Source organism: Anastrepha ludens, chromosome 2 (genome assembly GCF_028408465.1).
Source record: "Anastrepha ludens isolate Willacy chromosome 2, idAnaLude1.1, whole genome shotgun sequence".
In the NCBI taxonomy this organism is placed as follows: Eukaryota; Metazoa; Arthropoda; class Insecta; order Diptera; family Tephritidae; genus Anastrepha; species Anastrepha ludens.
Window position 1 is genome coordinate 115,937,062 of NC_071498.1, and position 17,632 is coordinate 115,954,693.

General features: G+C 35.6%; 1 protein-coding gene across 1 annotated transcript in view; it reads left to right on the forward strand.

Annotated features, from left to right (window-relative positions):
- Positions 1 to 17,632, forward strand: part of LOC128871903 (hemicentin-1) — a 334,429-nt gene that overhangs the window by 183,032 nt on the left and 133,765 nt on the right. The window contains exon 13 of the mRNA XM_054114067.1: positions 16,396 to 16,570. Within this exon, the coding sequence (XP_053970042.1) occupies positions 16,396 to 16,570 (175 nt within the window). The remainder of the gene's footprint in view (positions 1 to 16,395; positions 16,571 to 17,632) is intronic.

Here is a 17,632-nt window from a genome sequence, read left to right on the forward strand (position 1 = left end):
TTTCTATTGCAAATCAACAACAATCCAAGATAATCTACTATCAAATATGGCACAACAATAGATTCTGTATTTGTGAGATATCTTGATAATATTTCATCCAATACTTTTGTAACGCACTTTAGTTATCATCGACCAATCGTCACAGTAATACCGGCAGAGGAAACATCGAATATAACTATTACTGAAGTCACAGACGAAAATATTTAAATTGTGGCTTGATATTAATATCGAATTTTGATATCACATGTAAATAAATGTTTATTATATAAAGTTACCATTTTCTGTAAGAAATTCGTAATACTTCATTTTTTCACTGATTTTAAACCGTAATTTTTACTGCAACGCGTAACAACATTGACTAGCTCCTGTAGTCCACTGACTGTCTGATAAGAGAGTTGTGTCGTCAGCGTATCTGATGTAGTTAATGTTTGTCCCATTTACTTTAATGCCAGTTTCTAATCCTTGGAGTGCTTCTTGAAAGATTCTTTTGGAGTGGATGTTAAATAGTAATGGTGTATTCTCTCATCCTTGTCTAACCCCTCTTAGTATAGGTATAGCGTCTGTAGTTTCGTTGTTTATGTTAACTTTTGCAGTTTGCTGCCAATATGGATGCGTATACATTGAATTCCTATTGTATCAATCATTATTATATTTAAAAAAGTCAATGTAAACACAATCGACTAGAAATTCGACGAATCAGCAAAAGTTCAAAAGCAATATTCACCAAAAGCAGCTAGGTTGGAGACTGCAGACCTACTAATGACAAGTCCATGCTGATTGGGTGAAATTAAACTTAAACGCATATTACATCTTTTGTTTTGCAATTCCTTCGAAAAAGTTGGATATGATAGAAAGCGTGGAGATCGAACTGTAATTGCACACGTCAATCATTTTACCACTGCTGAAAATAAGGATAATACAGGGTTGTTAATACTCGACGGACCAATCTGGCAACCCTGTATCTTTTGACAGGGATGACAGATCGCTTAATGACACACCGCGTTGGAAGCGACAGTCCAAGCAGATTTTTACCATGGAACAGTACACGCCACGCGAGCGCTCCCAAATTGTTGAAATTTACATTCAACAAAAGAAGTCAATTGTGAAAACTCAACGTGCGTATAAAAAATTAAATAATGTGAAAAGTGCGCCCTCTAAGAACACCATTAAACGTTTATACGAAAGGTTTTCGACTGGTGATGCTCTTTCCAAAGAGGTCAAATAAAAACCGACCAAGGCGATCGGATGAGAATATTGCTCTTGTACGGGCCAGTGTTAAGCGCCAAGGACATCCCAAAATCGCCGTTCTCAGCAGTTGGGTATTGCTCGGCCCACTTTACAACGAATTATCCGCATTGATTTGCATTTATTCCCGCATAAGATTCAATTGACGCAAAGATTGTTGCCTGCGGACAAGCCTCGTCGATTGGAATGGGCCCAAAAAAAAACATGGGTCCGTCGAATATGGGCAACCCTGTAGTTGCGATTTTCCAATCATAGATAAAAACTTCAGAAGTTAGAGATTTATTAAAAGTTATTTAACAATAGCCGGGAAGTTTTTGAGATAAATTACGGGCAGCCCATCTTCAACAGTCTGCGAAGAAGCTTTTAAACCCAAAATCCCATTCTCAATGTCCAGAGAAAGCAGGTTTAAATATTCAAATTTCAAAGATGAATGTAGTTTAACATGGCAAGAAGAAAACGAGTATGCACCATCGCTAGTGAAATTCGATTCGAAAAAATCGGCAACCAAACTGGCTACGCCCGCAGGTGTAATAGCAGATTTCTCATTAAAACGAACTGCAGAAGCAATTCCAGTGCTTGACTGTTTAGATTTAACAAATCGCCAAAGAGCCTTAGGATTTGACTTATTACTCTGTTCAATCCTAAGAATATAGTTCCTGTACAACAAATTATTTAACCAGTTGAATTTTTTTAAGCATTGCTGGTAATTTATAAAGAGTGATTGATTGTCAGCTTGCAAAAATTGTTTAAGAAGTTTATTCTGTTTGTTTTTAAGGTTTTTAAGTGGATGAATGAAACATGGAAGCTGAAAAGGTTGTTTTCTAACAAATTTATTTCAATTCCTGGCATGTTTAAAAAATGTAAATTTTTTTATTAAATTACAAGTATTTACTTTTATTTATATTAAAAGAAAATTATCCAAGTTCGCTTATAAAAATCAAAGAAAACTTTATTTCTTTCTGTTTCGAAAATTTTGTGATATTTTTAAGTTGTACATGATTTAAGTTTTGACAATTGATATCATTAAATTCAAATAAAGTTTAATAATATTTAATAATAATAATTTTGTATATGTATCGCGCCCAATGGCAGACAATTCACCCTGAAAGAACTTTTGTGTCTCACTACATGTTTTATGTACTAATAATAAAATAATACTAGTCCAATTGACTGGCACTGCTAATTTCGGAAAAAAGTTAGCAGAGCAACACCTCAAGGCGGCGTGTTCTCTCCTCTTCACTGGGTGCTGCCAATAAATGAATTGCTAACTGGACTGGAGAAGAGGGAGCCCACATCATAGCCTACACGGATGATGTTACTATGGCAGAAAGAGGGAAATTTCTCATTACGCTATGTGAAATTAAGAAAGGACTATTAAATTCAGTTGGAAAGTGGGCGAAAGCAAACGGGCTAAACGTCAGCCCAAACAAAACCGAAATGGTTCCATTTACTAGGAAACACAATACTCCGCAAGTAGTTCCTCCTCCACTAAGTGGCACGGTACCCTCGATTGGTGGGGAAGCCCGCTACTTGGGACTTATACTAGACAGGAAACTCAATTGGAAGTCAAATGTCGAAGATAGAGTAAGGAAAGCCACTATAGCACTTCACTCCTGTAAAAGATTTGGATCAACTTGGGAAAATTTCCCCTTACATTGTCAATTGGGTTTACACAGCAATAGTAAGACCAATCCTAGCTTACGTCGTGCTGGTATGCAGACCGGCTTTAGAAAGTGGGTACATCAAAAAGACTATGAATCCTATACAGAGGATGGCAAATCTATGTATTTGAGGAACCCTTAGAGCTACTCCTACAGATGCATTAAATATAATGTTGAACTTACTACCAATTGAATTGGTAGCTCTTAGGTTAGATGAAATAAACTCATTTAGAACGACCCATAAAGGTCATTCGACCATATTGGAGAAATTCGCCTGTATTCATTGCAAAACAGACTTTTGTTATACCAATTGCATTAATGCTAATAAATCGTCTACCACAATGGTTCCTTTGAAAGAAAATTGGGATAACGACCTTATTGAACATGAAAATAGCAGTTCCATACTATGATTATTGTAGAAGCTGCTACAAGACAGCAGAACAGGAAACTTTTAAACAACTCCTTTGTGAGTGTAAAGGATTAGCTAGAAGAAGACTTGACACGCTTGGTAGTGCATTTTTAACAGATGTACCGGATATAGCGCACCTTAAACTAACGAAGTTAAGCTCGTTTATAAGAAACACAGGATGGTTTAAAAGGGATCCCATAGCCGCCCCCAGACCTAGCTACCTACCATCATAACCAGTTCTATTAAACCTTATGTTCCCTGCCCTAGGTTGGGAATTGGTTGAAAGCCTGCAGCTGGAGCATTCTTGATTTCATTCGTGTCCATTTGATCTTGATGAAAAATGTGCAATCTTGTATTTTCCAAGGCAATGTCATTACCTAAGATAAGCTCTGTGATTTCATAATCCTCAAGACGGAGTCTACAATTGAAGTGAATTTTTGAGAGATGATATTTAAGTACCATGAAAGAAATTTACATCTTATTTCAAGTGGCTCGGGCTTTAATCTGTTCGAATTCCATTCTACAAAAGTGTCGGATCGAGTTATTAGTTATGCGAAATTGCACCTACCTGCTACCAAAGTTGTCGAATGTTAAAGGACAAAATACATAGAGAGAAATAAATAAACAACTCATCTCTCAGTAATTCAGGAAACAAAAAAGGAATTTACAAAACAAAAAAATGGCTTCCGTTATATTTTCGATGAACGAAGAAATTATTTAAGATAAAAATAGGAAAAGAATCACTTGATACATATTACGGAATTATAGTGACGATCACAAGTACATAAGTACATCAATTTTGTTACATTACACTTGTTAAGTTACATGCATTTGAAATTTTATCCTCCAACAAAATGTTCCAAGAAAGCGTTGAATTCCGTGTTCAGAAGCATATCTCACGAGCTATACGAATCTATAAGATCTACGGCAGTAATTCCAACAGTAAAACTTGCTGCTGTAGTATTCTAAAATTGCTTGGCCAAGGGGGCTATCTACCTTAATTGTGAATATCTTGCAGACTAAAAATTTGCACTGTTATTTAGCATCTCAAGCACCTAACACAATACTACAAATTTAAAAAATATCTGAGATCCATCATTTCCCCTTCCTGCTGAGCAGCCTTATTCACAAATTTTATTTACTTATTTACGCTGCGTCGTTACTAGCTCATTCCTTTCTAAAATACTTTGAATTTTGCTAATTCCTTTCTAAGAAAGTATCAGATATGTAAATAAATTTCAGATTTGTAAATAAAATTAAGATATGTAAATACCTTTGCCCACTTACTAAATCATTTCTAATGGTTCACAGAATTCAATTTACTCCAACTCACATTGCACAGCAACACGTTTTTTCCGATAATCATAATCGTTGGGCAATTCACTCATGTGTGCAATTATTACAAGTACGTACGCTCCGAAGGCCTAGCAACCAGTGCCCTAGTTTTGCCAAAGTTGTATTTTTTATTTCCCCAAACAAATAATAATAATAATAATAATAATAATAAACAGTAAAGATACCCAGTTGAATCAAATAAAGTAATTAAATGGTTAAGATGCCTTTTTTGGCTTTTAGAATATTTCGTGAAAGTTTAAAATGCACAAATTTAGGGTGGAGCAACTGAGAAAAGGGAAGAAATTTAAGAACTTCATTTTTAACAAAACAACCTTAGTCGGCTTAGCACTTTTTACTTATTGGACACTAAATTGCCGGATACCTGGATTATTGGACACTAATTACTATACCTAAGTGATTTATATGAATACAATTTGAATACAAAAGTTAAATTTTCCTGTGAAATTTCATGATCTATTGACCCAAAATAATATAAACTGGCAGGAAGCGATGAAACATTTCAAGAATCCATCAAAAAAAAGATGCATAAATATTAATAAAATTATGCTGCATTGAAAGATGGAGAAGCTACAACTGCTTCCAATGGCACATACTTCACCTAATATAACGTATTATTTAATTGTTTAAATAATTGGTAACTTTGGCTAAAAAATAATTGAAACTTATTCCCATACCCAATATATATATGTTTCTCCTTTAACTCCTTAAGAGCATAGGGCATCAAAAATTCCTGATTGCCAGCGAGTACGGTTTTGTACTAATACCCTTAGTTCGCTCCATGGTAAGCCAAGAGTTGCCATTAGTAAAATATGCTTGTGTTTGTGTGCTGATGTTTTACCAACACTGAACTAAAAGCAAAACCTGCTAAGGTCAGATAAGCTGTTTTCACAAAAGACTCAAATTATGTACTTAGATATGCTTTATATAGATTTAACATTATGTAGTATCGAAGTACTCATGCTTGTCCTATTTTTCTTTCTCAGCTGCCATGCACCTCCAATTTCAATTTATTTTTCCTAAATTTTCACAATAAAAAAAAATCTCTAAAGGGTAAAAAACAAAAAACTACAAACAACGTTCTCTTAACCGTTTCATCATTCAATTTAATTCAATTAGGTATCTTTACTGTTCATATATTTGTGTATATATAATAATTGCATACATGAGTGAGTTGGCCAGCAATTATGACTATCTGCCAGCCAATTCAAATTAAACAACACAACTTTGTTATTCATACGGTCAATTATTGCTCAAACGGACCCAACTGGCTTCGCAGGCAAGGCAGACTACACACAAACACACACACATTCGCATGTGAACATGAGATATCATGCCAATTGGGTCGAATAGTTTGGGTAGGCGCCAGGGTCAGGGTCGGAAATATGTGAAATTCGAATGAAATGCGAACTGCGAGCTGCTTATTGGCCGCCATTTTCGCACATATGTACATACATATGTCTATTTATGAGTGTATTGTCAGTAAGTAAGTAGTAGCTGTAACCCTTGCTGCTTCGAATGCCTCAAGTGCCACATTCCAACACTCTAATTCTCAATGGCAATAACATTATCATCCTATGGATGTTACGCAACTATTATTAGTTTCATAGTTTTGCTTCCACTCGAACAGCTAAGAAACAATAAAGCTTTTTAATAAGCCAAACAAAGCATTGAATGAATGAACGAATGGGCAATTGGTTCGACGATGCAAAGCGCCGCGAGCCTTCACAAGCACATGGTAGAGGAAGGAATGTAAAGCGCTTCACTGATTGCCAGTTACAAAAGGGACACACAATAAATTACTTCCACTTACTTGAGTGGGAATTTGTGCGTAACCGTTTAAAGAGACCAAGCAGCTCCGCCGACCGTTCGAGCCAGCTGAAGCAATCAACAAAACTACAAGTATATGTACGAGTACACAAGAACAGCAACACAAGTGCACGAAAAGATAAGTTGTAGAGTAGAAAGAAGAAGAAGATGTAAACAATAACGAAGATAAAGAAAAGAAAAGTAACTGTAATACTCGTAAAAGGAAGCGCAGTCAATGGCTAGACAAGTATCAACAATAAAGACCATGGCTGAGAACTTCCAAAGAGGTTTCGAACTTTGAGGAAAGCATGCTGCTTACATACCAAAATATGTACTTATGCACTGCGGCATGGAGGGCTACATACCCTGTGTGCAAAAAAAGACCGGAACTTTTTTAAGGAAAAAGTACTTAAAGTCACATCTTGTGGAACATTTTTGAATTCGATATGAAACTGCTAGGTCAACATTGCCATACTGTGAGTCAAGTGTGACATTTGGATGGCTGTGAAAATCACAGAAATGGTATTTCTCAGGCAACTGAGTCTCACTGTTTGAATGAGTCTTTATGATTTCGTGAACTCAAGTGAAGAAACTGACAGGCGACTACAAAATCAATCTAATCGTTAAAGAGTTGTGCGTGAAGTTTTAATAAAAAGGGAAATTATTTATTTATTAACTTCATTACACCATTTGCCGTATTCACCTGATTTGGCACCCTGTGACTAGCATACAAGCAAAAATCCGAACGAAAAAAATTATTTTTAGATTTATTTTAAGCTGTTTAAAATAAAAATAATATCCATTTTGCCGAATAAATGCTTTGGATATATTTTTTGTTTTTTGTTGAAAAACATTTATTTGGGTATTATTGAATCCAAACGACGCACGTTTGGCGTTTTACGGCCTCAGATATTTTTTGGCAAACACTAGAAGCAGTGCTCTCACCATTTGAGAGTGCCTAGGTTCGAATCTCCGTGCATGAAGGACCAAAAATGATAGAAAAAAGTTTTCCAATGGCGGTCGCTCCGTGGCAGGCAATGGCAAACCAAACCAAAATTCCGAAAATGGTTGAAATCTGTCACTCCCTTGAGACACCTGCCTTGGACCTATAATAAAAATTTCTGAACAAATTTTTGAATTTAAGCATAAAAAAAAATAGTTTAAAAAACTAAAAAACACGCGTTTATTGCTAATCGAACTAAAAAGTAGAAAATAAATTTTAATGACAAAGAGACCTATAATGAAGTAATAGCGAATCGAACGATCAGTCATAGTCAACTACCTCAGAACAGAATTATAACAAAAATTAAGATACAAATAGAGTAATTCAAATTAGAGTTAAAAGCGTGGGATGCTTGATATAGTAAATATTACAATCATTCTATTGGCAACTACCTATGTACAGAGGGTTATGAAAGTGAAGCAAAATGCATCCCACGCTTTTAACTCGAATTTGAATTATTCTACGAGCGTTGGCGTACAATGTACGCTGTAAATTGCGTTTCGTATTTGAAAGGATTAGTTGGTTTCAGCAATGTTTTCTTATTTTCTTTCGTGTTTTATTATAAGTTAAAAAAAAAAAAACAAATATGAAAATATAGTGTTTTTGCTTTAAAATTTTGCTTTTACTTTGCTATCGTTAGTTACAAGCAAAAACTCATGCGGGATCATACGTGTTCAAACCGGCTCATTTGGCTCTATAGGCCTTTTATTCTTGCTCAAAAAAATGAATGTACAGCCGAACGAGCAAATACCCGAAACGGCTGCTATGAAGACGATTGGTGCTAACATCGGAGAGCTAAAACGCAGCACATGATTTGATTGAGTTGAAATAAACAATGACAATAACTTATTTGAACAAGTTCGATCGTTTGAACGCAAAGGCCTGTTTTTTGTTCAAGCGAAGCGTATGAATGTTTTACACTCAACCGGTGCAGTTCTCTGGTGTACACCCCATATTATTAAGTTTTGTCTATATTTTTATTTAGTTTTTAATTTCAATTATTTTTGTATAAAAAATGAAGTTCTTACTACAATAACAACCACATAAATCAAAGTTTCGAACTTTGCATACAATTTTTATATTATAATTAGACAAATTTCCTTCGAAATTTCAAATTTTTACTCAGAATTTTTTTTTAATTTTTATAAATCATTGAGTTTTGGTATTACATAGTGCAAGATTGCATTGATTTTTGACAATTTTTTCTGCCGACGGTGTTGAGTTTTTTATTTCATATAAAAAAGTGCGCAGTCGACGTTAAAGATATTACTTTTGGGGGTACAAAATTGGCATTTCTCTGTAAAACGTAAATAGGTCACTTTATCTCTTTACAATATTCGTTATATTTTTCACGAGAAATTTTTTCGTACATTTTTTATAAAAATATTGTTAATTTCACGGTAGTGGCGCAAAATGAATCACCTTATCGAAAGATTTATATTTTTTTGCAAATAGCGTCGAACGCCAAACATATTTTTAACTTGTGAACTGCTGACAGCTGCACTGTACAAACAGACAAGCAATGGGGCGCAAAGGCCAAAATAAAGATTTCCATTTAAGCTGAAGGTCATAGCAGTCATAGCTTTCTTAACGAGGGTCATAATTTTAATTACAAACTTTGGTTTCTAGTAATGATTATAATAAAGATTTTCGTCACACAAATAATTTTTTAATAATTAAATCAATTTGGGCCACCTTTTATCACTGTGCGACGCAACCCGGCTATTATTGGATAAGTATTGCCTAACTAAATGCAAATTTAGTTGGCTCAAAGACAAGTATAATTCTCTACCAGCTTGCAAAGTTTCACAATTTTAGTTTTTATTTTACAGTCGAAAAGCTTTTACTATCTGTATTTTTGAAATTTAAGGTAAAAAATACTTAGATTGATTGCTTAGACGACAATCAGATAAAAAATAAAAAAAGTTGTACAGTATTTATCTAAAATTATAAATTTTTAGCGAAATACTATGAAATGCAAAAAACAAAAACTAAATCTTCGAAAACACTGTTTTGAAAAACAGCCATCAGTTTTGCGTTTAACGAATAATTTTCATAAATACCGATTTTCTCTATCCTTTATTTCTTTTTCTTCTTTTTTTGGAATAAGAGGTATATGTTTCATTGTAATTGTGTTTTTCTTTCTTTCACATACACACACACATACATATTTATGGTTTAATATAAGTATAAATGATTACATGCATACGGGCAAGTGGTCAGCGAGACGATTGTGCACCAAGAGTTCAAAAACACAAACAGAAAAACCAAAAACAGCGCCATCAAAAAATACAAATGCTCTATGGCATACATATGTATTTGAGAGATAACAAGAAAGAATTTTGATAAAGACAAACTGAGCAACAAAGAAAAATACATTCAAAAAAAAGTGCTAGAAAAAATTGCCAAGATCTGCATTGAACACAAACTTTATAATAGAGTTTGCAAGGATGATTAATTGTTTGGGAAACTTTTGCAACTTGTTCGATTATTGCTACTTGCTTTGCCAACTATGTGCGCTTCTCTGCTTCTCTGTATCTCTGCATCTCTGCATCTCCGCTTTTCCACCGTCGCATTTTTGCTTGCCTTCTTTAGCGGTTTAGCAGCGCAACTAGATTTGCTGTTGTACGAGAAAAAATCGTTTGTTAAAGTTTTCTCCTTCATACTTGTAGATTAGATGATTTAGATGGGGGTGATTCACCTAGAATGCCAGCATTTGATTGTATCGAAAAGAGGAAGAATATGCAAATTCAATATAAGTTATGAGAAAATTTTATCTCACATGAGCCATCGGTCTACACAAAATTGGTCAACTGGTATGGGGCAGCGACTGTATTGTAAATAATATATATAAATAACGACATATGTATACTCGTACACCTGTGCCTAAATAGCAGCGTGATATTTGGCAAAGTTTTGCCAAATTTATTTATTTAAAACTTTTTTTTTATATAAAATATTGCTCTTAAAGAATCCATATAATTAAAAGTTTCAAACTTATTAGCCTGATTTTTCCAAAAAGGTCTGGGTTCGCGGTCTAAACGCCCATTCAATTTTGATACAGTATTGTGTAAGTTAAGAGTAATTCAAAATTTGTGTTGATTTTTGAGAATTTGTTCGTTGATGAGTTATACATTTTCTTCCAGAAAATGCACAAGACTGCCAGTTAAAAATGATTATCACGAATCACTACAATTTTTATGACATTTTAAAATTGTACTTTATTTTGCGATCTAAAATTACATACCTCGGAAATCTAAACACTCTGACTAAAAGATTTGAACTTTTGATTGAAAATTTAAAATTTGATGATTTTTTATTTAATTCTCAACAAAGCTTGAAACTTTGAGTTATGAAAGAAATTAAATAAAATAGTTAAATACAAGGTGAACTCCAAAATAAAAAAGACTGACGTCATAAAAATGTTTTTCATGGCGCCATCTTTTCAGTGAGTTAATGCGTTGATAGCTACATCCCTAGGTGACTGCCAGTGAAAGCTTAGTGACATTCGGTTCAATGGAAGCGATGTTATTGCGTCTAACGTGTCAGTATGTTTGCGTCATCAGTACAAAAATGTGTTTCGAACAAAGAGCTAATATAATATCACATTTTGTTTTTAAAATCGGTTAAACTTTTATCAAAACATTTGAATTGATAAAAAAGTTTATGGCGATGATTGTCTATCACCTGCCAGAGTTCATGCGAGGCTTACACGTTTCAGAGATGGTTGTGGGGACATAAATGGCAATGAACGCTCCGTATGTCCAAAAAACAGTATACACCGAAAACTCCATCGAAATTGTTCGTAAATTTATCAAAAATGAACCGAAATCATAGCTGAAATTCATGGAATCGGTGTTGAATATCTCCAAATCATTTGGGCTTACGAAAGGTCTGTGCACGTTTTACTCCGTACAAGTTAACTGAGGACAAAGAATTGCTGTGTCTTCAACATTCGAAAGACCTCATTAAAGAGGGGGGAAAAGACGTGAACTTCCTTTACAGCATTGTAACTGGTGATGAAACGTTGTGTTTCCAATACGAACCTGAAACTAAGTCAAAAAAATCAAAGTGCCGAATGGAAGGCCCCAGACTGCCAGCAACTAAAAACTTGCGCTCGGAGAAGTCAAAAATCAAGTCGATGTTCATTTGCTTTTACGGGAATTGTCTACAAGGAGTTCGTGCCAATAGGCCAAACCGTCAATGGAATTTTCTATCTTGTCGTTTTGAAGCGTTTGCTGCATCGTATTCGCTCTGAATATCGCGAAGGAGGAAGCTGGCGCTTATTGCGTGATAATTCACCGTCTCATCGATCGACTCTTGTGAGTGATTTTTTGACTAAAAATCGCAATTAAATCAACCATCACTCACCGTATTCGTCTGATATGGCTCCCTGTGACTTCTACCTATTAGGAAAATTGCATTTGGTCATGAAAGGAAAACGTTTTGCGTTCATAGAGACCATCCAAAAGGCTTATAGCGATATCCTGAAAGACATTCCTGTCAATGAACTGATACACTCTTTCGAGAAGCTTTTAGATCGCGCAAAACAGATGGGACTATTTTGAATAAATAAACTCGAAGTTATCAGAACAAAGCTCCTGTCATTTCTATTTTAGCTCAGTGTTGTTTATTTTGGACTTCACCTTGTAGTCAACACTTTGCTATATGTCGCGCTATCATTGTTCAAAAAAATATTGTTTCTAAATAAAATAAAATAATAAATGAGACTCAAAAAATTATGTTTAGTTTTTAAGGAAAAGAAAACTCAAACAATAGTTTTTATTCCAGAAATAAAATATGCAATCCAAAAAATTTATTTTCATTCTTAGGAAAGAATAAAACTTAAAAATTAAAATTTATTTAATAAATAAAAACTTAAGTCCAAAAATTAAGTTTTAGTTTCTAAGCAAAAAATAAATTTCATAAAGTAAATTTAATTCCTGAATAAACAACTAAGAATCGAAAATTTAATTTTATTTCTTAAGCAAGAAATTAAAGTTAAAAAATAAAACTTGTTTTCTAGGCAATAAAAAACTGGAAAATGATTACAAGAAGTAATTTTGCTCTCTGACCAAGAACAGATGTACATACATATATGCAAGGTGGCGCAAAATGAATCATCTAATTTAGCTTTTAAATACATTTTTTACTAAGTTAAATTATTTGGAACACAGGTGGAGAGCCTGCAGTATTTCCACACTTAAGGCATTTTTTGAGGCCCGCTTGATTAATTAAATTTTAATAATTTTGCTACTGTCACAATCAATAGTTGCGTGATTCAGCGTGGTTATTATTATGTGCAGGCTTTAAGTTGCTGATATTATATAAAACGATGGCAGATGAGTGATACTCGAAAGATGTGCAGTAGAGTTGGAGTAAGCATCTGTCCTCACTGCACAATATTTGGAAGACCAAAGTCTTTGTGATACAATACATCTATCAAAGTAAACCAATGAGCTCACTATCATACGAGTTAAGTTGCATTTCGCCCCGGAAATAGCTGCTGTATTCATTTAATTTTCTTAATGAGAGATAACTACATATATGAGAAGGCAGCATATAGAGCGATCCTATCTTAAGTGATCTCACTTCTTTTTTTCACAAATTTTTCTGAAATTTAGTTTATATGTTGGCCTGAGAATAATAAAAAGTAAACTGCAAAGAATTTGAACAAAAATTAATTCTATGCTGTTAAAATCATAAGTGAAAGCCAAGCGATGGAGAATATTGCTGCTGTATCCGAGGATGTCATGGAAGCGCCGTCGACATCGACCAGACGACGTGCCACGCATATGGGTATCAGTCGACGGTCTTTACAGCGAATTTTGGTACGAGATTTGAAGATGTTTCCGTACAGAGTCCAGACGGTGCACCAGCTGTTAGCTGCTGATCGCCAAATGCGTCTAAAATACGCTCAAGCCATCCTTAGTCACCACCAAGGGGAAGATGATTTTTCATCAAAAATAATCATGAGTGACGGGTACGTAACCATCTTAACGGGTACGTAAATAAGCAAAATTTACGCTTCTGGGGCACTGAAAATCAGCGTGTAACCCACGAAGAGCCATTACACCCGCTCAAAGTCACTGTGTGGTGTGCTGTTTTCGCAGGAGGAGTCAGCGGACCTTTTTTCTTCGAAGGCGTCGCGGGCCAAACGGTTACTGTGAATGGTGAGCGCTACAGAGCAATGATGAACGAGTTCTTTTTGCCGCAACTTGATGAATTGGGATTGGAAAACATGTCGTTCCAACAGGAGGGTGCAACGGCACACACTGCACGTACCACAACCGATATGCTGAAGGATGTATTTCCGGGGCGCCTAATCTCCCGTTTTGGCGATTTGCACTGGCCAGCAAGATCGCCTGATTTGACCGCTCCAGACTTCTTTTTGTGGGGCTTTTTGAAGTCGCAGGTTTATGTCAACAAGCCTCAGACTCTTGCAGCTCTTAAAGACAATATCCATCAAGAATGTGAGGACCTATCGCCGGAAGTTTTGGCCAAAGTGATGGAAAATGCCATAAAAAGGGCTCAAATGACAATCAACTGTGGCGGCGGCCATTTACATGACATCATATTCTCGACTTGATGTAAAAAAAATTAAAAGACCAAATAAAAGTAATCCAGAAGAAGAATCAAAGTTTTTCATTGTTTTTAAAAAACATTGCAAGGTTACTTTTGCGCCCCCTTGCATTATAACTATTAATCGTTACTAAAGCCCATTTCTATTTAGCTACATCATTTCGCTCACTGCGAGAAGACTGCAGAAATGTTGCTCAAACTTTCCTTGTTCGCCAGTATAAAACGAGATGCCTAAAAATCGAGTCACGCATTTAATTTTATGCTACATATCAAGACCATAAGACCTTATATCAGATTTGCTTTCGCTTTCGGCGATACAAGTTTTATCACACGTCTTTGCAACACTCCGTGTGATGAGCTGTAATTCGATATTTTTATCGAAAAGCTGGTAGTTTTTAGCATACACTTACATGTAATGTTTTCACTTGCGAGCTTTTTTCTCGCCCAAAAATGGAATTAACCGAAAAGTTTCATGCGATGATTTGTTACGATTTTCAACTTTGATTATCAAGACAGACTTAATTCAACTTTTGGTGTTGAAGTACCGCACTTAGCAACTGTGAAGCGCTGACATAAGGAGTTCCGATGTGGTCGTTAATTTTTGCAGGACGGATTTCGCGAAGGGCGTCCAAAGCGGTTGTTGTTACAGAAACAATGGATGATTTGCGTCAATTGATAAAGCAAGAATATCATGAGACATATCGCGAGATAGAGGCATCCTGGGGCACTGATGGGGTCAGCATACCCACAGTATTGCATGAACACTTAGTCGTCAAGAAGGCTTGTTCTCATTGAATGCCACAAAATATGAGAAATATCGGATTCGTGTTGATCGGTGTAACGATTCATGCATCTATGATATCGTACGAGTAACAGGTATCAAATCTTGGACATAAGCACATGCGCTGGAAATAAAAAAGCAATCGACCGTATGGGTATTCAAAGATGAGCTCTATCCACAAAGCAAATGAACGCCCGTTTTTCTTGGGAGGTCTTTTCATGTCCTAACTAGAGAAACTCAAAACAGTCAACTCTTAGTAATTTGTTTGCCAGAAGTTTTCGGAAAATTAAGTAAAACCAACGCCGATGACGAATCATCCTTCACGAAAAAAATGCGAGCTCTCACGTATCGGCACAGAAAATAGAGTTTTTGAGTACTTAAAAGATGAAACTAATGGATCGTCCACCATACAACGCTGATTTAGCACCTAATGATTTCTGATTTTTTTTATTTCTGAACATTACCAAATGCGAGGTGAAAATTGTTCGATACACAAAGGAGCTGCTGAAGTCTTTAAACAGGTCGTTTTGAAGGTATCCACTTCTGAGTGACAAAAGTGCTTTGAAAATTGGCTCAAGTGAATTTTAGAAGTGTTTTGAGTTCGACGAAGAATATTTAGATACACAATAAAGTCATTTTTATTATTATTTTACTGTATTTTTATTATTGCGCGGTCAATATAAAGGGCGAGTCCCGCATGCTTTCAGTGGATTTACGACGCATTTATTAATGCAAAATTAACCGTTGGTGGCTTGAAGCCTCCAGAACATCTTGTATGTAGTGTAAACGCTGAGTGGTTTCAGTCCAGCCTCAGTAGAAAGAATGAATCTGACTTTGTCTCAGTTACACGATTTATTTAAGTATTCTTTATTAGATGAAAAGGAAATCTTTATGACTGTCACTGAAATGAAGAAGAAGAAGAAGTTATTAAATTACTCGTATTTCAAACACTTTCGACCGCTCTGCTCTAAATTGCTTTATTCAACTTACTGGCATATTTGGCAGCCAAGAACTTACTTTGATCTGAAGCGATTAAGATTTTTCTTTTTGCTATTTCTTCATCACATTCTACGTGAATTGGCTCAAAGCCTATTCAGTTGTTATTGTAAAGGCAAAGTTTTGAATAGTTTTGTGCTGCGTCAAATGGCGACTGCCTTTGCATGACTGAATTCGCGGCAAGAGCTTTTGAAGACCGCCATGCACCAGGCGCTGCCATATTTGCTTATCGATTCCATTCAAATCGACTTTCAAACCATAAATTTACTGAGAGCATTTTCTGCCACAAAAGTGAAGCGCATTTTGTTCGAATCAAGCGAAAGCTCTTTTGACTGTTGTTAAAGCAAAGTTTTCAAATATTTTTGCCTTGAGCCGACAAATTGCTTGCTGCCAACAATGGTCAATACCATGCTTTGCATCACTTTACCCTCCATTTTCTTATCTTTTCTCGAACTTACTACGGGGTGTGTGTATGTATATGTAGATGTAGTTATGCGTATTTTCTTGCTATTTGCAGAATTTTGTTTTTCAATTCGCATATTTTGCATACTTTCAGGCGACATCAGCACCGGTGCTACGCATGCAGGAGCCGCAACCACAGTTTCGCCTCAACAGCTTAGAGCCCGGGCGAGAATACCAATTCTTGGTGTATGCCGTCAATGCAAAGGGACGCAGCGAGCCGCCGGTGGTAATCGAGCGTGTGCGTGTGGCTGCACAACTGGGGCCTTACGGTAAGTCACATTTAATTTTCTAAGGTTGCATACATGTAAATCTGGATATCTGTATGTAAGTACGGACATATATACGCACATGACTACCAAATTGTCTCTGCTGTGAAAGTCACAAAACTGGTTCCATTTGATAAACTTTTCCCTCTATTTTTTTTTTTTGCAAATTCGCTTTGAGAACTCGGTAGTTTCTTGCATTTGAACGCCTTCCACTTAACTGATTTCACACACTCTAGGCACATACAAATACTTACACGCTGACTTGAAAATATATGCGCTCCTTTGTGTGTGTGTGTGTGCGTATATGTGCCGTGTGGCACCCAAGAAAAGTGGCAGTTTTTCGAAAGCACCTTTTCATTTGCTCATTCTACGCTTCGTTGCGTAGGCACTTCAACACTAAAACAGTTTCAAATCATCAATTCCAATGCTTTCCGAGTATTTCAGCCACTACAACAACTAAGACAGTTACTCTAACTATACTGAAAACTCAACGATGGAAGAAATCAAACATAATACCCAGTGGCAGGACCATTTTTATAGGGTTGAATTAACTCATATCAAAGAGTTAACTAACATCTTTCAGCTACAAATATTCCATTCATACTAAACTTAACTGCTCAATGGTGGAGAAATTTCAGAAGCGATGTAAATGTTTAAATGTAAGTGTCCTACATACAAGAACACTTACAAATACAAAGAAGTTTTCCGGGAATTGCCAGTTGAGGATTATGCCCACCTAAAGTCCTCAAATGATAAATTTGATAAAAGCTAATAGGTCTATTTATAAGTTCGTGCGGTTTTACAACAGATGGCGTAACTTGATTATTATTCCATCGATCCACATTTCCAAACATTCATTGGAGAGCTACTGTCGTAAGGCACAAACGTCAGTATAAGTTTTTTATTTGAAGCGTAAACAACAATATTTTTACCACACTTGAAAATGTCGAATTTCGTGCCAAATAATGTGTTTTTGCGGGGAATTCTTCTTCATTATTTTAATATGAAGAAAAAAGCAGCCGAAAGTCATCGTATCTTGGTGGAAGTTTATGGTGAGCATGCTCT